The sequence below is a fragment of the Anolis carolinensis genome, chromosome 1, assembly GCF_035594765.1.
Source record: "Anolis carolinensis isolate JA03-04 chromosome 1, rAnoCar3.1.pri, whole genome shotgun sequence".
Lineage (NCBI taxonomy): Eukaryota > Metazoa > Chordata > Lepidosauria > Squamata > Dactyloidae > Anolis > Anolis carolinensis.
In genome coordinates this window covers 363,354,139-363,378,020 of record NC_085841.1, presented here as the reverse complement: position 1 = coordinate 363,378,020, position 23,882 = coordinate 363,354,139, and the positions used below count along the sequence as shown (strand labels likewise).

At 41.4% G+C, this 23,882-nt stretch overlaps 1 protein-coding gene across 4 annotated transcripts in view; it reads left to right on the top strand.

Annotated features, from left to right (window-relative positions):
- Positions 1-23,572, top strand: part of fermt2 (FERM domain containing kindlin 2) — a 116,031-nt gene extending 92,459 nt beyond the window's left edge. For 2 of the 4 annotated variants that reach the window (XM_062968686.1, XM_062968685.1), the window contains 8 exons: positions 151-200; positions 4,032-4,156; positions 7,049-7,155; positions 8,245-8,466; positions 16,242-16,262; positions 19,589-19,713; positions 20,173-20,314; positions 21,874-23,572. In XM_062968686.1, the coding sequence (XP_062824756.1) occupies positions 151-200; positions 4,032-4,156; positions 7,049-7,155; positions 8,245-8,466; positions 16,242-16,262; positions 19,589-19,713; positions 20,173-20,314; positions 21,874-22,047 (966 nt within the window). In that variant the 3' untranslated portion in view covers positions 22,048-23,572. The remainder of the gene's footprint in view (positions 1-150; positions 201-4,031; positions 4,157-7,048; positions 7,156-8,244; positions 8,467-16,241; positions 16,263-19,588; positions 19,714-20,172; positions 20,315-21,873) is intronic. The other 2 variants (XM_062968687.1, XM_062968684.1) reach the window with 1 other exon arrangement.
- The last annotated feature ends 310 nt before the right edge of the window (positions 23,573-23,882 follow it).

The following is a 23,882-nucleotide window of genomic DNA, read 5'->3' as shown; positions in this document are numbered from 1 at the left end:
TTATGAAACTACTCTTCATGGCTATGGTCTTGCGTGCAATTATATTAACTCCTTTTAGTCGTGGTCCCCAAAGTAGTTTTGAACCACCCTGCTTCTCCCAATTCTTAATTCTGGTGTATTAAATGTTAACAGTTTCCCTCTTTTTCACAGGGTGACATCACTTCCATCCCAGAGCTGGCGGACTACATTAAAGTATTCAAGTAAGTACACCTGGAAATGCTGAAGATGGGCAGCAAACAGAAATGCACCTTAACAGCAAAAGCTGTCCCTTCTTGTGTCTCAGGACTTCCTCGGCTTTCCTTTTACTCTTAAATCAGTCATACTCACAATGTACTTCCAATGCTACTACTCAGCCACATATAGCATATGAACCAGCTAAGAGTGCCTCTGAGCATGCGCAGACTAGACCTTCTTGGTAGCAACAGCAGCCAGTGATCTTTACACTAGCGGTCAATGGAACCGTGTGGAGGAGTCTCCTTCTCTGGAGGTCTTTAGATAGAGGCTGGATGGTCGTCTGTTGGGCAGGTTTGGATTGTGTCTTCTGGATGGCAGAATGGGGTTGGACTAGATGACCTTTGGGGTCTCTTCCAGTTCTAGGATTCTGTGAGCCCTTCTGCCTGAAGCTCTTACAGGAAAGGGAAAAACAGGTGAAGCCTTTGGGCCTAAGTAAGATCCTGGTTTTTTGGGACTTTATGGGGTGGAAGTGGTCAGTCAAATCACTTAAGCCAGACATGAACAAACTTGGGTCCGTCTAGGTGTTTTGGACTTCAACTCCCACCATTCCTAACAGCCTCGGGCCCCTTCCTTTTCGCCCTCAGCCGCTTAAGCGGCTGAGGGCGAAAAGGAAAGGGCCTGAGGCTGTTAGGAATGGTGGGAGTTGAAGTCCAAAACACCTGGATGGTCCAAGTTTGCCCATGCTTGGCTTAAGAAGAACTTGATCAACAAGATGGTTTTGAGACATTGCTTTGGATAATGAAATATTGGCAGCTTTAGTCTCAATGTGCTATTCCTTATTCAGATTTATTTTGATATTTTAAAAAAAAACTTTTTATTTAAGGAAACAAGAAAAGAAAGGAGCATTATCTTGGATCAGAAAATGTGGAAACTGGAAACAGTTGTGTCTGGGCTTTGACTAATGTTTTTGGCAGCCTTAGCTGTCTATCGCAAAGGAATGGCCCTGAAGCTTAAGGCTATGACAGGAATTCTTGAGTCAGTACAGATCCAGCAGGAAGGAGAGGTAGAGCAGCTATTGCAAGGGAACGGCCCAGAAGACCGCGGCTGGTTGTCAGAGCCATAGATAATTCACTAAATAACCCAAATCATCTTTGACATGTACTCTAGGGAACCATTTCTCTCCCTGCTGGCCTTTTCTTTTTATATTATGAGAGGAAGGAGGGGCAGGTTTGGCTTCTTGCTTGTTCCCGGCCACTTCCTTTTCCTATTCAATTCCATTACGCCATCCGAACCGTGCCAGAGCTGCAGTTTGAAAGTGGAAGAAATGGTGCGAAGGAGATGTCAGATAAGGACAGGAACCGGTGTCTGATTTCCAGCCCTCTGTGAAATATGAAAGAGTGTGGAGTGTATTATCATTTCTTCAATGAAGTAAACTCCGTTTGAGAAACTGAGGCTGCCACCTTGTTTCTCTTTAGGACAATTTCAAAGGTCTCTTTGCATACTCATTATATCTCAGGGCCTTTAAGGGGAAAGGTATACAACAGGCATGGGCAAACTTGGGTCCTCCTCCAGGTGTTTTGGACTTCAATAATAATAATAGTAATAATAATAATAATTGGGTGCTGTGCCAAAAGATCTCAGCTGGCATTTGGAAACAATAGACATTGTCAAAATCACAATCTGTCAACTGCAAAAGGCCACCCTACTGGGATCTACACGCATCATCCGAAAATACATCACACAGTCCTAGACACTTGGGAAGTGTTCGACGTGTGATTTTGTGAAATGAAATCCAGCATATCTATCTTGTTTGCTGTGTCATACAATAAAATAATAATAATAATAATAAACTTTATTTATACCCCGCCACCATCTCCTTGTGGGGACTCGGGGTGGCTCACAATGTTATAAAAGTAACAGCGCAAATACATTAACAATATACACAATTTATTTATTTATTTATTTATTTATTTATTTATTTATTTATTTATTTACAGCATTTATATTCCGCCCTTCTCACCCCGAAGGGGACTCAGGGCGGATCACATTGCACACATAAAGGCAAACATTCAATGCCTTTTAACATAGAACAAAGACAAACAAACATAGGCTCCGAGCGGCCTCGAACTCATGACCTCTTGGTCAGAGTGATTCATTGCAGTTAATTGCAGCTGGCTTGCTCTCCCGCCTGCGCCACAGCTTGGTTAAAACACAAGAAGATGATAAAACAGAAGTTAAAACAAAGGTTTATACAACAGTAATAATATCAACAACCACCAATGCAATTCAGTCAACTTCAAAGGTGGGGGGGGGGGGGGAACTATAGCAGCAATATAAGATAAAATCATTAGATTAAAATACCCTGATGAAAGGAACCTAATAACATTCAGAATAGAATTATAATGATTATAATTATAATAATTATAATGAATAATAATTATAGTAACTTTATTTTTGTATCCCGCCACCATCTCCCCGTGGGGACTCGGGGCGGCTTACATGGGGCCAAGCCCAACAACACAATTAAAATAGAGTAAATGCACAATTCATAGTATAAAATAGATAAAAATAGCAGTACAGTATAAAATGGAATATTATAACAGTGGTTAATGATATCAACCAACCACCAGGCACAATTTCTATAGTCTTCATGGGAGGGGAGACTGAGGCAGCAATACAAAATAGGATGATGGCTAAAGTGCGTAAAAGATAAGGACCTAATAAGGTGCAGGATCGATTATTAATACCATCTGGAGCTGGATTATCTAGTGACTGTCTCGCCAAAAGCCAAACAGAATATCCAGGTCTTTAATTTTTTTCCTGAAGGTGGATAGGGAGGGAGCTAACTTAATCTCCCTGGGGAGGGAGTTCCAGAGCCGAGGGGCCACAGCCAAGAAGACCCTCTCTCTCGTCCCCACCATTCGTAACTGTGAGGAAGATGGAAGCAAGAGAAGCAAGAGGATGGCCTTAGAGAAGATCTTAGAGATCGCGTAGGTTCATAGGGGAAGACTCCCACAATTCCTAAGTTGAAGTCCAAAACACCTGGATGGCTGACGTTTGCCCATACATGGTATACACTGTCCAAGAGTTAGAACAGAAAATAAGCTGCAAAACCTTCACGAATATTCTGTTGACTCGTGCACAATAAGCCTTTCGCTTCTTGTAAACACCAAACTTCCTGTCCTCCAAGGAAAACCCCTCCGTATTGATTTATTTGTCAAGAATTTCCTGGACAACTGCAACATTAACTGCTGTTAAATGGCAGGTCTGTAAATGGCAAACCAGATGCCACCCAGGATCTGATCGTGGATGAACACGTGGACTTGGAACGCCCTCCCCAGAGAAATTTGGCTAGCCCACACACTCCAATGTTTTCAGAAATCTTGAAAACACGGCTTTTCAACCAGGCCTTTGAACATGGTTAACATTAGTTAAAACTTGAGGACCAAGCGCATTGATTCAGGCACTTAATGTGATTGAAACTGATACTGCCATTTTATCCCGAGCTATTGCTGCATTTTACTGAATATTTTAATTGGGTTTTTATATGCTGTTTTTATGTACATCTTTTTATGTTACTGACATTGTTATTGTTTATAATTGTTTTGCTGTATTTGTATATCCACTGCACTACCATGTGCTTTTGTAAGCCGGAATCCCTTTTGGGAGATGGTGGCGGGATATAAATAAAGTTGTTGTTGTTGTTGTGGAGCTCATTCCAGCTCATTCCAGGATCTTGCAGCCATTGGTTTACTTGTTTATTAAATAATAAGTATTTTCATTAACATACAAAGAAAAGAAGTGTATGTATTGTGGGGCCAAGGGAGAGTGGCTAATACTCCCAATCTTCTTCACAGGCCAAAGAAGTTGACCCTGAAGGGTTACAAACAGTATTGGTGCACCTTCAAAGATACCTCTATCTCCTGTTACAAGAGCAAAGAGGAATCCAACGGCACTCCGGCTCACCAGATGAACTTGAGAGGTAAGCTTTTCCCATGCAATGCAGTCACCATTTATTTGTCCTTTTTGGCTTCGTTCTGTTCTTATTCTGCAGAACTTGCGTGATGTGGTAAAGGTGCCTTCATGCTGACTACCATAGGTGGGCAGGAGGACACTCCATCCAAAATAAAAAGAAGAATGTAGTTGAGCATTTTTTTTGTATGTGTCAGAAGTGACTTGAGAAACATACTGAAAGTTGCTTATGGTGTGAAAGAATTGGCCGTCTACAGAGATGTTGCCCAGGAGACACCCAGATGTGTTATCTGGGAGGCTTCTCTCATATCCCTGAACGCTAGAGCTGACGGGAGTGTAAGTAAGTAAGTAAAACTTTATTTATATACCGTTCTATCTCCCCGAAGGGACACAGGGTGGTTTCCAAGCATAAATACAACAACATCCATTACATAAACAGCACAAAGACGCATTATTAAAACAAGATAAAAACCCTATACAGTTCATAGGACAGTAAAAACAATAAATAAGCAATCACAACATTTGAACGAAAAAACAAGGATCATTAACCAAGCGGGTTGACATGGTCTGTTATTAGAGATAGGTGAGACCTTATACAGTGGATTCGAACCGGCAACCTTCAGGTCAGCAGTTCAGCTGGCACAAGGGTTTAAGCCATTATGCTACCTAGGCCTGATTTAAATAATGCTACAGTAGAATCTCGCCAATCCAACGTTCGCTTATCCAGCGTTCTGTATTATCTAAGGCAATTTGCCTTTTAGTAATCAGTGTTTTTGTAGTCAATTTTTCAATGCATTGTGAAGTTTTAGTGCTAGGTTCGTAAATACAGTAATTACTACATAATGTGTATTGAACTTTTTCTGTACATTTGTTATAAAACATGGTGTTTTGGTGCTTAATTTGTAATATCATAACGTAATTTGACGTGTAATAGGCTTTTTGGGGGCCCGGTGGCACAGTGTGTTAAAGCGCTGAGCTGCTGAACTTGCTGACTGAAAGGTTGCAGGTTCGAATCCCAGGAGCAGAATGAGCACCTGCTGTTAGCCCCAGCTTCTGCCAACCTAGCAGTTTGAAAACATGCAAATGTGAGTAGATCAATAGGTACCGCTCTGGCGGGAAGGTAACGGCGCTCCATGCAGTCATGCCAATGGCCAAATGACCTTGGAGGTGTCTATGGATAACGCCGGCTCTTCGGCTTAGAAATGGAGATGAGCACCAACTCCCAGAGTCGGATACGACTGGACTTAACGTCAGGGGAAACCTTTACCTTTACTAATAGGCTTTTCCTTAATCCTTCCTTATTATCCAACAGTTTTGCTTATCCAACGTTCTGCCGGCCCGTTTCTGTTGGATAAGTGAGACTCTACTGTATTTGCCACCCAATAGAGCTCCCTTTCCTCCGGCAACCTCCTTCTCTTTTAGTTTCTCCTTCTTTACTCTGTCTTATTCAAAATAAGATCCGCAAGGAATTTCTCCTGCATCTGACATTCCCGAAGCGTTCAGCATTTAAATATCCCATCTTACTGGTTGCGAAACAACAGCCGCTACTCACACCCTTTCTTCTCTCTCCCTCCCCTTTGTGCATCTGAGGCAGAAGTGCGGAGGCTGCCAGATGACCTCAGCTTCTAGCCATGAGGATGTGAGATGGGGAAGGGACGGGAAGGAAGCATGGAATGCCTTTTTGGGAGCTTTTTGAAACAGAGCTGCCGCTGACGGGGTTTGCAAAGAATCCTTTCTGCAGGAGGAGCTGAAACAGGGCTGACACGACTTCCAAGAAAACGAGTTCCCTTTTGATGTCATGGCATTGTTGCTTTCTCCAGAGGTCTGCACTAAAAAGCTTTGGCCATGTTTATCCACACCACACAAGGGAGATATCCCCCCCCCCTTCCATTTCAGTAGCCATTGAAAAGGCTGAATTAGATCAGGAAGACGCTTCAAGCGGAAGAGAAGCAGAACAGTTGTCTTGCATTATCTTTGTTTTTCTTGGGGATTCTGTCAAATGAAACCATTAAACCGGGCCCACTGAAACAACTAGGACAAACTAAACCACACAATCTGTTTAAAATCCCAACGGCTTTGGCGAGACGAAATATCTATGCTTGTCTGGTTTGAATAATTTATGCAAAAAGTAAGTCCTGTTGATTTCATTGGAATCAGGCTGTTAGGAGCATAAAGATAAACATTATCTAGGGAACGTTACCTACAGTTCCTAAAATAGTGTTAAAACAAATGCAGTTCTGCAGTCATATGAAGTGTGTATATACAGTAGAGTCTCACTTATCCAACATAAACGGGCCGGCAGAATGTTGGATAAGCGAATATGTTGGATAATAAGAAGGCATTAAGGAAAAGCCTATTAAACATCAAATTAGGTTATGATTTTACAAATGAAGCACCAAAACATCATGTTAGACAACAAATTTGGCAGAAAAAGTAGTTCAATATGCAGTAATGCTATGTAGTAATTACTGTATTTATGAATTTAGCACCAAAATATCATGATATATTGAAAACATTGACTACAAAAATGCGTTGGATAATCCAGAATGTTGGATAAATAAGTGTTGGATAAGTGAGACTCTACACTCTATATATATATATATATATATATATATATATATATATATATACACACACACACACACACACACACACACACACACACACACATACATACACACACACACACACACACACACACATATCAGGCATGTGCAAAGTTGGACCCTCCAGGTGTTTTGGACTTCAACTCCCACCATTCCTAACAGCCGGTAGGCTGTTAGGAATGGTGGGAGTTGAAGTCCAAAACACCTGGAGGGTCCAACTTTGCACATACACAGGGAAAGATTTATGCATAGGATAACATTTCTCATGTTTTGGTTTGTTTGTTTTTTCATCACAGGGTGTGAAGTGACTCCTGATGTCAACATCTCGGGCCAGAAGTTCAACATAAAACTCTTGATCCCAGTTGCTGAGGGCATGAATGAAATTTGGCTCCGTTGTGATAACGTAAGTTGAAAAGGCAGTTGATCGAATGCTGGCTCCGTACATGTTCAGTGGTGCAAGAGATACATGTGCTTGGGCTCTGCATTTCTGTTCTGAGGCTTTCACAAATCTGAAAGTACCTGTGCACATTTTATTGTGAAGCAGAAGTAGGGAATGTGAGGAAGTGGAACAGAGGGCGGTTGCAAAAAAAGTGGGGAGGCTCTCTTTTGGTTTGTAGCACTCTTAGCTTTCGCTAAATCATAGAATAATAGAGTTGGAAGAGACCACATGGGCAATGTAGTCCAACCCTGGCAGCGACTCAGAGGAGGCTTCCTTAGATAGAGATACAAGGTTAAGGATAAAGGTTCATTGTCCCAGACGTTCCCTTAGAATCGCTGGCAAACGCGTGGGAACTCAAGGACAGAGAAATGCTTTTTTTTTTGGCTTGTAAACATGGGTAAATACGGGAGAGACAGGGAAAGATTTCAGACGAAGCAACGTTGATTTTTGGAAGCACATCTCCTGCCTTGTCTAGCTCATAGAAAAGGATTCTCGTTTATGTTCATGCCTGGAACCCGTGTTTTGGATTTTACTCTGAAGTTCATGTTGCCTTGTTTTTCAGGGCTAATTTGCTATATCAGAGATTTGGGACTATGTTCTGCAAATTGCTTTTACCTCTGGATTATAGCCTTTTTGACTGACTGCCTTTGCATTTGAATATTGCTTTTTACTGACTGCCATTGCATTTGGATGTTTGCTTTCTTTACTGCTTTTTATTCAGTCTTTGCTTTCTTTTATCAATAAACTGTTTAAACTTAGCCTGCTGTGGTGAAGTGTGTGTTAAGAGCAAGGTGAACCAGTGCTGAGATGCAACAATTTTCAGATTTTGTGTTTTCTGGAATTATGGAGAATAGCGTAAATCAGGCAGAGGCAAACTTGGGCCCTCCTCCAGGTGTTTTGCATTTCAACTCCCACAATTGCTAACAGCTTACTGGCTGTTAGGGATTGTGGGAGTTGGAGTCCAAAACACCTAGAGGGAGGGCCCAAGTTTGCCCATGCCTGGGGTAAAATAAAACAAAGTTCACTGAGTTACTCATCTTTTCCAATTTGCAGGAAAAGCAGTATGCACACTGGATGGCCGCTTGCCGGCTGGCCTCCAAAGGCAAGACCATGGCCGACAGCTCCTACAACTTGGAAGTCCAGAACATCTTGTCCTTCCTGAAGATGCAGCACCTGAACCCCGACCCTCAGATCATCAGCGAGCAGGTCACAACGGACATCAACCCCGAGTGTTTGGTTTCCCCGAGGTACCTGAAGAAGTATAAGAACAAGCAGGTACTGAGATGGGAGCCGTATTTCGGTGGCGTTGGGCGGGAGGTCTTGAAAATAAGTACAGTGTGCAGTTTGGGAATGGATACGAGCTTCATGTCAACAAGGCAGAAGTGTGTACTTTGTTTTGCGGATCATGCTAAAGGGATTTTTAATCTTATTGCATTATCCATGGATTGTATTCAAAGGCAGTCCGTCATTCTTCCAACATCTTTCTTGTTGGTCTGTATAGTTTTGTTTGTATCTTTTTTTTCTTGCAGGAAGCAAGATTCTGATAAAAACACACTATATCCCAGTAAAAAGTAATTCACAACTTTCCATTGCTTCCCCACATTGCTTTCTAAAAGCACCTCTGTGCTGAAATATTTAGGTTTCTTCTTCCCTTTCATTACAATGCCTCATTGTTACTTTGATCTTTCAGGCTCAGTCACCTGAAATTGTGGAGTCAACAGGCTTTCTTGTTTTGTTCAGGGTTGTTCTTTGTTAAAAAGTGACCAAACTTGGCTATGACATGAAGGGAGCCACAGGGGAGAGAGTGATATTGCTGAACAATATGTTCAATTCACAATATGTTCAACTCTTATTACTTATAATTTCATTAGAACAGGACTGAGTATCGTGGACATTGGCAAGAAGTAGAAACAAGTAATATCTATTTATTACTTAGCTTTGGAGAAAAAAGCAGCAGAATAAGCTGCGCCATATGCCTGACCTCAGTTGCTAACAGATACTGTGGTCAATTATTAGGCAAAGGACATGTATTGTGGGGTTGTTGTATGTTTTCCGGGCTGTATGGCCATGTTCCAGAAGCATGCTCTCCTGACATTTCACCCACGTCTGTGGCAGGCATCCTCAGAGGTTGTGAGGTATATGGAGAAACTAAGCAAGGAAGGTTTATATATCTGTGGAAGTTCCTGGGTGGAGGGAAGAACTCTTGTCTGTTGGAGGCCAGTGTGAATGTTGTAATTAATCACCTTTGTTAGCATTAAATGGCCTTCCCAGCCTCTCATCCTGGCCTGGGGGAATCCTTTGTTCAGAGTCATTAGCTGCCCCTGATTGATTCCTGTCTGGAATTCTTCTGTTTTCAGAGTATTGTTTCTTATTTACTGTTCTGATTTTGGAGTTTTTTAATACTGGTAGCCATATTTTGTTCATTTTCATGGTTTCCTCCTTTCTGTTGCTTGTGGATTTCAATGGCTTCTCTGTGTAGTCTGACATGATAGTTGTTGGAGTAGTCGAGCATTTCTGTGTTCTCAAATAATATGCTGTGTCCAGGTTGGTTCAACAAGTGCTCTGCTATGGCTGATTTCTCTGGTTGAGTTAGTCTGCAATGCCTTTCATGTTCTTTGACACGTGTTTGGGTGCTGCATTTGGTGGTCCCTATGTAGACTTGTCCACAGCTGCAGAGGAGAGAGGATCCCTCTTGTCCTTTGCTGACTGTAGCATTTGTTGGATTTTCTTTGTGGGTCTGTAGATAGTTCGTAGGTTGTGTTTCTTCATCAGTTTGCCTATGCAATCAGTAGTTCCCTTGATGTATGGTAAGAACACCTTTCCTCTGGGTGGATCTTTGTGTTTACAGTCATGGCTTGTTCTTGGCCTTACAGCTCTTCTGATGTCCATGGTGGACATGTATTGTTTTGTGAAGGCTACCTTTAACAAAGAAACTCCTCTTGAGGCTGGCTTTCCAAAACAGTAAAAAACAAATCACAGTTTTAAAGTTTAGGAAGCCAATCGTTAGTAGAAAAAAAAAACCCTATATGCAAAAATACACAAACACACACAGAGTAAATGTTTAGATATCAATAGCTATGGCTCTTCTCAGTTTGGCAGTTCATAAACTGAACAACAATCAGAGACAATCAGTGCTCTTTCAGACGCCTTCTATAGTAGGCATGGGCAAACATCGGCCCTCCAAGTGTTTTGGGCTTCAACTCCAGGGCTCTTTGCTTGATTACATACTAAAAGTTAAAGGTAAAGATTTTCCCCTGACATTAAGTCTAGCCGTGTCCGACTCTGGGGGTTGGTGCTCATCTCCATTTCTAAGCCAAAGAGCCAGCGTTGTCCGTAGACTCCTCCAAGGTCATGTGTTCGGCATGACTGCATGGAGGTTGGAGAAACCTGGATTCATCAACTAGAACAAATCTTATTTCCAGGCCTCTTTGCTTGATTACATACTGGATGCATTACATACTGGATGACCACTATAATGAGCCAAGATTGTAAAAACCTATCAATTTTCCAAGCCAAGAGAGGTTTTTTTTCTTTCTTCTACATTATCTTCTGCAGTGTCATACCAGCATTTTGTTACACAACGAATTTCACCTAAGATAACCCTAATGAGAGCACAGGGCATATTTTGCAAAAGTAGGAAGTGAAATTTTTCAGTTAACGCAATCCACTTGTCTGCGGTCTCACTATCATCAGATAATCTTGTTCTTTAAAGTGCAACCTGGAATGCCCTTCTTAATGGGTTTTAGGTAGTATGAAACCTAATGTCCTGTTTGAATCATGTAAACTCCCAAATATGATTCCTTCTTGCAGAACACCTTCTGGTTTACTCTGAGAAAAGACAAGAAAGAATCTTATTGCTAAGCAGATTCATGTGTCTATATGTGTGTGTGTATTCATTTTGACTAGTAGACCCCATAAATTTCATAGAGTTTCCAAATATGTGATTGAAAAACCACCAGGATAAATTGTTATTATGAGCTTGTCCTGTACTTTAAGAGCCTTTACTCAAGGGAGTGATACATTAAAATACTAAAATACCCCTATAACTATGTTTAAGCATTAGTTTAAATAAGGAGCAGCCAAACATCCTATGGCATCCTGCATTCTAACACAGTTATTATTATAAGGCCTCTGGGGATTAGAGCCTGCCTTATCAACAAATATGTTCATTTAGTAATGATTTCCTTGAGGCAAAACCTCCAAACAGAAGAATTGCTAGATATACGGCACTGGCCACAGGCTCCCAGAGTGCTCTGACCCATGTGATTTAAAGTGGAATCTGTGGAAAGAATTGCTGTGGCCCAGAATATCAAGCAACACAGGATTACGAATGTGTGGCATTTCGGACTGGCTGCCCATAAGTGAGAAGCTACAAAAACATTGGTATTTATGTTGTCAAAGGCTTTCATGGCTGGGATCACAGGGTTGTTGTATGTTTTCCGGGCTGTATGGCCATGTTCCAGAAGTCTTCTCTCCTGACGTTTCACTCACATCTATGGCAGGCATCCTCAGAGGTTGTGAGGTATGACCTCTGAGGATGCCTGCCATAGACGTGGGCGAAATGTCAGGAGAGAATACTTCTGGAACATGGCCACACAGCCCGGAAAGCATACTACAACCCAATAACATTGGTATTTATGCTTTTAATGGTCTGGTACCTTCTTCTACCTGCAGACTCACACAAATAGACACCAACAGCTGGCTTACATTTAAGTTGTTGAGTGGAAAACTTTTAATCACCATGCAAGAGAAGAACAAGGCCTTGGCCTTCGTTGCACAGCTGTGTGTCCAGTGTGCTTTCACGAATGTCTGTTTAGGCTGTGCCTGAAAGTTAAGAGTATTTTGTTGCTCCTTCTGCCATCCCTTGCCTCAAGCTCCCCGAACTTAAAATCAGAATGGGATTAGCATGAGTAAGGACCAATGTTTCTGTGCAAACTTTAAAACTTTTGTACATTGGAAGGAACAATTGAAAATATGGATACTTATGACATAAGGCAGGTTTACCACTTGGACAGAGCAGCAGCAGTTTTTGAAAATGATTGGCATAGACAATTGCAGAAGGACCTTTCACTGAACTTGAATTGCAGTGCAATTGTTGGAACTCTGAATAATTGAATGGGCTGCCGTGCATAGAAGTGAATCACAAGGTTTTTTTAAAAAGGCATGAGAGATCTGTGTTGGTGCTTTTGGATCTCTATTGAGCTCAGTAGGCTGTTAGGAATTATGGGAGTTGAAGTCCAAAACACCTGGAGGGCCAAAGTTTGCCCATACTTGAGCTCAATACACCAACTGCATTCAAAACAGCATTAAAGACCAACCTCATCCAGCAAGCCTGTCCAGAAGGTTTTTAAATGTCAAATTTTCAAATTACGAATTGATCGCTTAATGTGTATGCTATTTTTTCTAATGTTGTGCTCATCTAACTGATTATGTATTTAGAATTGGTATTTATGTTTTTAATGGCATTATTTGTTGCTGTATTTTAATCTGTTGTTCCTCACCTCGATCCATCGGGAACAGTTGGGCAGGAAATGGGGATGGGGATGGGGCTGAGACAGTGGAATTTCGCTTTTTAAGGCCTTTGTTAATTAACTCTTTGAAAGAGTGTCATGTCCAATGCAATAGGCAGATAATGTGCACAGTAACAAAATGTATAATTTTTGAAGTAGTGGAAATTAGAGCATGTAAGGAGGTTTGGGAACGAGCAGAAAGCATTCCAAATTATAGTTGCCCCTTCTCTAGAAATCTCTTGCTCACCTAATGCAATTCTATGGTGAGTTGACCATAATATCATGACTAAGGAGGTGTTATTTCAGGTAAATATAATTGCAATTCCTTTATTTGCAGCTTTTTTCTCTTTCAGCAGATGTGGAGGGCTGACTATATTTGAAGCAATTTGTGATTGATACCAGTTGATAGTAGAAGACATAGGGAAGGAGAATGTAAATGTATCTGCTTGCCAAAGCATCTTTTCACATTAATACTAATAATAGTAGCAGCGGAGATGTGGCAGGCACAAAGGGGCATATTTTCATTTATGGTGGGAATGCCCCCAGTTGAAAAGTTTTTGGAACAAGATATTTATAGAAATTTGTACCATTATAGGATTAAACATCACCCTGGATGCTAGGTCAGCATTATTAATGGATGCCACAAAGTTGAATTTAGAAATGGAAAAGAAAGAATTGGTGATTATTTTACTCACAGTGGCGAGACTTATAATTACAAGGAACTGGAAGATAGTAACCAATCTCACACTGGAAACATGGTATGGGGAGGTATGGAATGTAGCCTTAAATGATAAATTATCAATGGAAATGAGGGTGTCCAGGGGGGAAACTAACAGATCTGATTTTGATTAGTACTGGTCAGTTTTTATTAAATATGTTCTAGAAAGTGAAGTTGGTCAGGAATTTTGGATATGACATTTGTTTAATGATTGACTTATAAATCATATGTTAAAGGAAATGATACTTGTTCAGGCCTTGGTGGTGGGGTTATGTGTTTGTAAATTGTTCATTATTTTGTCTTCTGTTTTACTGTAAGTTGTCAATGTATGTAAATAAAATTAATTCATATTAAAAAAAGCAAAAAAATAATAATAGTAGCAGTAGTAGTGGTGATGGTATTGTCGAAGGCTTTCCCAGTTTAAACACTTGGGTGTTGTGTGGTTTCTGGGCTGTATGGCCATAAATATTTATTACCCGCTTCTTCTTATGGCTTGTGGTAAAGCACAACAAGTGGAATCCAGTTTGAGAAGTTACTCCTTCCATTTAGGAACCCCGCAAGTGTTCTCCTCATAGCTTTAGGTTTGGGCCTCTGCTTTGGCCAATCTGATCCTTGGCCAGGATCACTGAATGCAGAAGGGAGGAATGGAGGAAAGGCTGGCGTTGCGGAATTTGCAGAATGCAGAGAGGGAGTAGTTCTTGCTTCTGAGGTAGCAGCCCATCTGAAATCTGTAGAATCTGTCGACTGGCAGAGATAAACCTCATCACATGTTCAAGCCTGGCCTGGGCCAGGAACTCAGATTTGTTTCATCACAATCAGAAGCCTGTGTCTTATGATCAAAACAGATATAGCAAGCTCCAAGGAGTGACTCTTAAGCACTGTGTTTCTGTCCATGGCTGGTGGGAGTTGGCAAATTATTTTCAGGCATGGAGAAGCAACTTGGGATTGGACGTACCCTGTATGCCCGTGTATACATCGACCTCATGTATAAATTTAGGGGGCCAAGGTATGGATTTGGATATGACCTGTGGATAAGCCCAAGATGTACCAAAGCCATCTCAAGAAGGCAGCCATCCCTCATAATTGTTCAAAAAAGGCCAAAAGTAGAACGCACAGGAGAGAGAGCAAAGAGTATTGTTGCTTCATTGAGGTTCTCCTGGGAGGGAGTGAGCTCTTGCGTTTTGCCCTTCTGCTCTGTTTCCTTTTTTTGATAAGAATTAAGGCACTGTTCACACATTGACCTGTGGATACATTGACCAAAGTGTTTTTGGATTGATTATTTTAGTAAGAATTCTAAACTTATACATGAGCATGTAAGGTAAGCATTGCAAATAGTGCATCCTATCAAGAGGAATCTGGAACAGAGATGGAAGTGGGCTTCACTCCGGCCACAGTGCATTCATTTGCAGCCCTTGAAGCCCCAAAACCCCAAGGGTCAGTTTTTATCCCTCCACTATTGGTAAATGCAGTAGTCTGGCCTCCATGCATCCTCCAAGATGCTTTAAAACACCATGCTTTTGGGTTTTTTTAATGATCTGAAAGCGGAAGTGACACGGCATCACTTCTAGTTGTATTTGACATTCTAATGCATCTTCTAGAAAGGGTAAAACTGGCCCTGTTTTCTCTATAGTGGCCCACCCATCATCTAGTTGGTTTGCATGTGAATTGATAATCTGTATATGTTCAATTACATTATGAAACAAAATTCGAAAAAATATGTTCCTGATTTATTTCCTGTTTAATTGTGCAGGAATTACTTTGAAAGTAATTGTTATATTCCAAAAACTTAGTTTTTGTGGCTACCACAAACTAGATTGAATTAGTTGAGACTTTATGAGAAACTAGAGCAAAATGTGCTTCAGGATGTCGCTCCTGCAAGAAGAAAGTTTTTGCAGTTTAATAAACATTTTCCATGTCTTTACGATAGAACCAATTAGATGACATTTATATCCCAGGGACAAAAAAATGTGTTGCATAGTGTAATTCATGAGGATCCAAAATCTTTATCATCTTGTTGTGACACAAGCTTTTCATGATCCAATATTGTGTTGGTTTGTGAATCCAGAAAAAAGAGGAAAGAACAAAATTGTAATTTAAGAGAAAGGGATGCATCATCAGAACAAAGCTGAAGTTGAATAAATACATGTCTTTAAAGTCCCATAAGACTTCAAATCTGTTTTTTTTTCTTATTTGGTTGCTATAGCAATTAAAAACAGCCCCACCCTTGCCTTGAAACAACTTTTTAGTTGTGATTCACTTATTCTGCAGTATTTTTGCCAGAAATTTTAGGAAATTTGAGCATTCCATTCAAGCTTTCAAAAAACCCTTTCTTCCTTTTTTGCATTTTATAGTCATTTGTTAGCAGACTATTTTTATCATTTCTCTAAAATTTGGGAAGAGGAATAAAAAGACCAACAAGGAAATGGACATAAAAATGCTGAACAAGGAGAAAAGGGGTTTCTCTCTTCCCATAATAATAACCCAGTTTAAGGGAAACTGAGAAGTGTCTAGATTTTGCAGTCAATTGAAAAAGAAAGCTGAAGACGACTTCTGATGTTATTCTGCCATTCAGACCATTTTCTGCTCACCTTTTGTTCCATCATTCATGCTCTTTTTTAAATGTCTTGCTGTGTTTTTCCCCAGGACAGTTGTGTTGAAGGTTTTTGGGTTTCATTTGTCTGCTTTTGTTCTGTTTCAAATGGTTTGAACTATTGTTCTTATTGATAATTTGCCCATTTTCCTCTTTTTGGCCTCATTTGCCATATTTCTCATTGCTTTTTTGTCTGCTTCCTTTTCTTTTCTTTGTGTTCGTTCTTCTTCAGCCAAGCCATATAAGAGACTTGGTAAGTGAGAGACAAACAAACAAGCACTTGAGAGTTTGCCGTGTTGCGAGTCAGTGTTAAAAGAAGGGCAAAAGATGCATGCTGTTGATTGGAGTTTGCCGTGTTTTGAGGCCTGGGCGCTTTTGTGTAATTTTCTTTAATGTCACGAAATAACACTATGTACCACAACTTGAAAAAAAATTGTTCCTGGTTTGAAAGTGTTACTCCTGTTTAATTGTGCAATCCTTACTTTGAAAGTAGTTTTTATACTGCAGAAACTTCGTTTTTGTGACTACCACAAACTAGGTTGAATTGGTTGAAACTCGATGATGAGATATTCATTGACAAACTAGAGCAAAATGTGCTATAGCAGGATGTCCCTCCTGCAAAGACAGAGTTTTTGCAATTTAATAAACCTTTCCCATGTTCAGTGTGTTGTCGAAGGCTTTCATGGCCAGAATCACTGGGTTGCTGTGAGTTTTCTGGGCTGTATGGCCATGTTCCAGAAGCATTCTCTTCTGATGCTTTTATCAGAGGAATTCTAGGCATTAATCAATCCGGGCCAACTAACACCTCCCAACAAAGGATCCTCCCTAGCAGTAAACAGCCAGACCTTGAAGCTGAAAGGCTATTCAGTTCTAATCAAGGTGGCCAATTGAAATATTAACACCTGCCTCAAACAGATGATAGTTCTTTCTGAACATTTTACAGATACATAAACTCTACTTGCCTAGTTTCCAACAGACCTCACAACCTCATAGATGCAGGTGAAACGTCAGGAGAGAATTCTTCTGGAACATAGCTGTACAGCCAGGAAAACTCACAGCAACCCATGTTTTTATGATAGAACCAATTAGGAAATGACATTTATAACCCAGGAACAAAAATCGTATTACATAGTGTAATTAAAAAGCAAACCTGAGATAGGTCATAGAATCCTAGAGTTGGAAGAGACCCCAAGGGCCATCAAGTCCAACCCCTTCTGCCATGCAGGAAGACAAAGCCCTCTCGACAGATGACCATGCAGCCTCCATCCATAAAATCCAGACGAGGAGTTTCCATTGGAGTTGCAAGCAGTCCATATTCCACTGCTGAACAGCTCTAATAATCAAGAAGTTCTTCCTCAGGTTGAGGTGGTGTTTCTTCTCCTACAATTAATAATAATAAAACTTTATTTATACCCCGCCACCATCTCCCCGTGGGGACTCGGGGCGGCTTACATGGGGCAGCGGCCCAAACAACATAAGGACAAAATATAAGCAACATAATACAAATCACAATATAAAAAAGATAAAACAGTAATACAATATATCAATTAAAACAACAATTGGAACTTACTGCTCCGTTGTGTCCTAGTCTCTGGAGCAGCAGAAAACAAGCTTGTCCTCCTCCTCAATGTGACTGTCTTTCCAATATTTAAACATGTTTTTCATGTCCTTTCTCAGCCTTCCCTTCTCCCAAGCTGAACAGAGCCATCTCCCTAAGCCACTCCACATAGAACTGGATCTTTGGCCCTTTTTTGGACATATTTCATCTTGTCCATCTCCTCCTGGAATTGCTTTGCCCAGGACTGGACACAGGGTTATTATTCCTGGCAAAGAGGTCTGACCAAAGCAAGATGGATTGGGACTGTCACCTTTTCCCAGTGCTATTATAAATTACACAAAGCAGCCAGGGCCAGTATCTGCAACAGGGCACACATTTTGGAATGTGGACACAGCTCTTTGGAGGCTTGCGGCTTGAATGGGGAAACGGCATGGCCACATCCACATCTTTTTGGACAAGGGTGGGAAGGAGGGGTGCACCTACAGCAGGCATGGGCCAACTTGGGCCCTCCGGGTGTTTTGGACTTCAACTCCCACAATTCCGAACAGCCGGTAGGCTGTTCGGAATTGTGGGAGTTGAAGTCCAAAACACCTGGACGGAGGGCCGAAGTTGGCCCATGCCTAATACATAAAATTTTGAGTTGTCATTAAATAATCCTATTCCAGTGCTTCATAAATCAAAACGGTTTCTTTCTATCGGTGGAGCATGAAAGTTTGATTTAATACGCTGCAGCACATAACTTGCTTGGCCTGAAGATTGAACACCTTTAACATACATCATTTCTACGGACTTTGAAGTTTTTTATTTGTTGTTTTTCAGTGGGTTCCTTTCAGCTGTTTTCTGTCTCTAGTGTCATTCCTTTTTTAACCCTTATGTGCTGTGAATGTTTAGGTTTTAACTCTTGGAAGCTACCTTGAGCCTCAAAGTCGGGGAAAAGCATGATAATGATGATGATGACTATTATTATTATATGATATTGAACCTCCTCCATAATCAGCTCAAAGTTGCTAAAACACATTTCGCATTTGAAACCTGGGACTTCCCCAGAGATTGCCTACATATTTGTTTTTTTCCATAACTGAAAGGGCTAGAAATGTGTTTGTTTTCTAAGAGTAACTAAGAGATCCAGGAAATGAGGTTCTTCTATTTTGGGAAGAATATGTTTATTAATATTTGTGCATTTTTTTTCTTGAAAAATAGCTGATGTTGTGCTCCACCCATTTGGGGATTGCGCTTAATGAGCGTTAAATCATCTCCATTTCATCAGTGCTTCTAATAAGAGGAAGTGGCACAGGTCCTGCACCATCCCTTGTTCTATTCCATCATCTCCTCCTTCATAATGTATTTATATTAATTTACTTCGTTCTTATTCCACATTGCTCTCAATAAAGGGACTCAAGACAGAAGCAGTATAAAGAAATACATACAACTAAGACTTCAGTCCACAGTTTCACTCCGGACCTGCACAAAAGCAATGGTGAAAATCAATATTGCCATTTAAAAGAAAAGCAAGGAACTCTTGCAGCTACAAGTGCAATATTATAAAAAGTGCAGCTGCTGTTGTTTACCCTCTCTTATTTATCTCCTAGTGTAAATAACCAGCATTGCCTATTTTAGCCATTTTGTGAGGTGTGGTTTTTGCCTCATAGTAGTCTTCATGCTGGACTTTTTCTACAGGATGCCACTTTCTCCCTCTTAGGTAGCATTTGCAACTCAATGCTGCCCTTTTGTGGTTGCACCCGAGTGCTACATCCATATGTTTCATTTTGGGGGGCTCTGGAGCCAAAGATGGGTGGATTTTGTAGTTGAAAGTCCACAATTACTTTAAGTTGGATAACAAGGTGTCTATGCGCCAGAGCTGGGCCAGATCCATTAAGCCACAGAGGAGCTTTTGTGGATCAAACAAGCAAACAAACTAACATACTTTGACTTGTCTATAGATTTGTTTCCCTTCCTACAGAAGTCCCAACATATGGCACTTGCCTCATTTCTCTTTGTCTCTCCTCCTTGAAACCTTACAGATCACGGCCCGGATCTTGGAAGCCCATCAAAATGTGGCCCAGATGAGCCTCATTGAAGCCAAGATGAGATTCATTCAAGCCTGGCAGTCTCTACCGGAGTTCGGCATCACCCACTTCATTGCAAGGTCTGCATCATCCACCAAGTTTGCCTATGCCTGGGTTAAGGGCATAGGACCCATTCAAAAACAACCAAATGCATAAAAAATTTTGCTTGAGAGACTACTTCTGTAAAAATCTCTAAGTGCTCCCAAGACTATATATGCCCCATGGATGTGATGGGACATCCTTAAATATTTGAAAGGATGTGCCATTGAGGAGAATGGACTAATAGATTCAAACTATAAGAGACTCCACCTAAACATTGGGAAGACTTTCCTAATAGTAAGAGCTATTTGAGAGTGGAATATGTTGCCACCTGGGAGTCTGGTGGAGTCTCTTCTGGAGGTTTTTCAGCAGAATTTGGATGGCCATCTCTCGGGAGGGATTGGATGGTGTCTTCCTGACCGGCAGAAGGGGGTTGGACTGGATGGCCCTCTTTGGGATCTCTTCCAGGTCTGTAATCCTGAAAATATGGAATATTTTAGGTTTCAAGGGGGCAAGAAGGAGGAGCTGATTGGAATCGCTTACAACCGGCTCATCCGGATGGATGCCAGTACCAGTGATGCCATCAAGACGTGGCGGTTCAGCAACATGAAGCAATGGAACGTGAACTGGGAAATCAAAATGGTGAGTAGGGCATGTTCCCAAAGTGTTCGGTGCTGGCTGAGCCCCCAGGATGCCACATTGCAGCCTTTCCTAACTGGTTGCTACCTGTCCAAATGTGCTGGGCTGCAACCATTTGGGGAGTTAACATCTGTAACCCACAGAAGGGAACCATTGATTCCCTCTTTTTTCTTTTTCAAGCAGAATTCCTGTGTTTTCCTTCTGGCCGCTTTGGGTGAATTTCATCAGCATGTGCAATCTTGGAACTCATATTGTCTAATTCAAAGTTTTCCAAAAATTTCTTTCTTGGATACTTATTTGTAATTGCTCTGCTCTTCCAAAAACTTAAAAGTTGTTATTTAATATCTATACACTTAATAAAAGTGAAAATATGTATGTGTGTGTATGTGGCACGGGTGTCCGCTCACACAGACAGTCTCCGGCCTCCCACAAACAGGCTACAGTTCCCAGTACTGAGGAGCCACCAAGTCACTCCCTCCCAGGACATTGCAGGCTACAGCAAGCACATCCCAGTGCTCCTTTCTCTCTCCATTTGCATGACCCCGTCCACTACCTCTCCCTTAACCCTTCCCTACCCTTTCCTATGGCACACAGCAAACAGAGCGGAATTGATAAGCAACTGAACATATTACAGAGAGAGGTTTAGGGAGAATTCACCACAATTTCTAGGACTTGTAGGGACTGGGATGTATAGTTTACCTGCAATCTAAAGGCACTCTGAACCCACCTACAATTGACCTGGAACTAACTTACCACACAGACCCAACATGGCCAAATTTGCATACTTGAGGGGTTGGGGGTGATTGACCTTGACACTCAGGAGTTATAGTTCACCGATATTCAGAGAACACTGAACCCAGCAGATGAGGAATCTGGACCAAACTTGGCAATCACATTCAACATGGCCAACTGGGAACACTGGTGGACTTTGGAGGTGATTGACCTTTATCTCCTGGAGTTATAGTTCACCAGTATTCAGAGAAAATTAAGCCCAGCAAGTGACAGATCTGAACCAAACTTGGCACACAGACCCAACATGGCCAACTGTGCATACAAGCGAGGTTTGGGGGAGATTGCCCTGAGAATCTGGGAGTTGTAGTTCATATTTACCAAATTGAGCCAAACCTAACATCCCAAAACAAGCAATGCCTTATTATAATAATTCAGGCACCACCAGGTCCCCAAGCTAGTATTTTATATTTCTGCCAGTGATGTCAGAGTTCTTACTCTTGCCACTAAGAGTAAATCTTGCCATAATGCATGTAATATTTACAGAATGAGCTCCATAATATTACATTATCCCCACTTGCCTAGTTTCCAACAGACTTCACAGACCTCTAAGGATACCTGCCATAGATCTGAGCGTCAGGAGAGAATGCTTCTGGCACATGGCCATACAGCCCAGAAAACTCACAGCCATGAAAGCCTTCGACAACACATTAAACCTACAAAACCTCTCTTTTTCGTAACTTGGGGCCTACCTGCATAGCCCTCTAACATGCTACAGATACCTAATATTCCTGCAACGGGACCTTTTGGACTCACCTGGTCTTGCCTTTCAGGTGACGGTGGAGTTTGCCGACGAGGTCCGCGTCTCCTTCATCTGCACCGAAGTGGATTGCAAAGTGGTGCATGAGTTCATCGGCGGCTACATCTTCCTCTCGACGCGGGCCAAGGACCAGAACGAGAGCCTAGACGAAGAGATGTTTTACAAACTGACCAGCGGCTGGGTGTGAGCCGGACGGACCCTTTCTGCCACGCTGACGTCAGACTCGAAATGGCCATATTAATATTTAACTTCAAAAGCTGTTATTTGAAATATGCTGCTTAATCAAGTTAAGCTTGAAGTGTATCTTTTTCCCTCCTCTTTTCTTAAAAAAAACAACAACAAATCATGGAAACCTCTGCCTTAGCAGACCGGTCCGTTTGTGCTGGAACGAGACCATAATAATAATAGTACGGACCGTTCGCTTGTGCCTCTTTTCCTCCTGAGCAAAGGAGCTGCCGATCAGGTCAATTGTTTCTTACCGTTGTAAGCTAACCAAACCGATCAGGTCGATTGTTTCTCACCGTTGTAAGCTAACCAAACTGACGAAATAACCCTTAAGCCATTTAAACTCTTAAAGATACCCAGGGCCTAGTCTATATGAAGTCTATTTATCATGTTTAATGCATGTTTTGTGAGGTTTTTTAAAAAAACGAATAGATATATATATATTGTAACGTGGACGGTCCCATGTGTTCCTGCCTTTCGGTGTGCAATTAGGAAGGGCTTTCGCACGGACTCCTTCCTGTTGCGCAGCCATGGTGCTCAGTGTATGATGATGATGATGATGTCCCTCGGCCCTATGTTTTCCACACTACATATCCCAGGCCCTTGCAGGAGGAGGAGCCTGGCGCTTTGACCGAAGCAATCATGCGTGGCCTTAGAAAAATAGAAAATTACTCCTCTGTTTTAAGGTTTTAAGCCCTCTGAAGCAGGTAGGTGCAAACTTGGACCCTCCCTCCAGGTGTTTTGGACTGCAACTCCCACAATTCCTAACAGCCGGTAGGCTGTTAGGAATTGTGAGAGTTGCAGTCCAAAACACCTGGAGGGCCCAAGTTTGCCCGTACCGGCTCTAAACTTCCCCATTTGATAACCATGTATATCTTGTGCGCGTCTGCCTCTCTCCTTTCTCTCTCGACCCTTTCTCTCGTCTCAGATTTATTTTTTAACACCGTATTGTATTACAAAACACCTTTAGTATTCACCAGCATAGCCACTTCTGTGTACCTAATAAGACGATTATGCAAAAACGTTTTTCATTACAATATGAAGTAAAAGGTCTATGAAGTAAGTATAAGGAATTTTTGTGCGTGCGTGTGTGTGTAACTAATGTAAAAACACAAATTTTATAAAAAGTGTACAGGTTGTTCGTTCCTTTTGAAGATGAGTTTCACAAGCCAAAGTAGGAGCTGCGGTAGGAGCGACCATTCTCGGCCTTAATACAGTCTTGTTTTGTTTTTTAACCTTAAGTTAAAATTCCTGATTATTATTATTAGGTCATAGCTGAACCCAGAAGCCCTTAATGAGGGAACTCAGTTGCCTGGATGGAGTTGGGATTTCCCACCCTAAAAAAAGTTAACCCTATAACATCCCAGGGAGACCTCAACCCACCCAATGCCAAGGCAGAAAGCAGTATTGTGTTCCCTCGCCTGTGAGAGAATGACTTATGTACAAATGCATTGTATTTTAAAATAAAGGTCGGATCTTTTATTTAACATGCCTAGCATTTTATTTGTTGCCTGCCTCTCCACACAGCTCGAGGTGAGTGACAACATTGTGAAATGCACATTCACTTAAAAACAATAGCACACAAGGGAAGCCATGGGATGAGGTTGTTGGTTATATCCCGCTTGACATTAAAGCATTAGTATACAATTTAAAATATACAAATATGCATTAAAACAGAATTGAACACAGTGTTGGAGGTTGTAGAAATAAATAAATAGAAGCTTTACCACAGTTTCTGAAACCCTGCAGTATAATAAAGCGTCGCTCAGGCTTGTGTAACAAGTAACAGTATCTTTA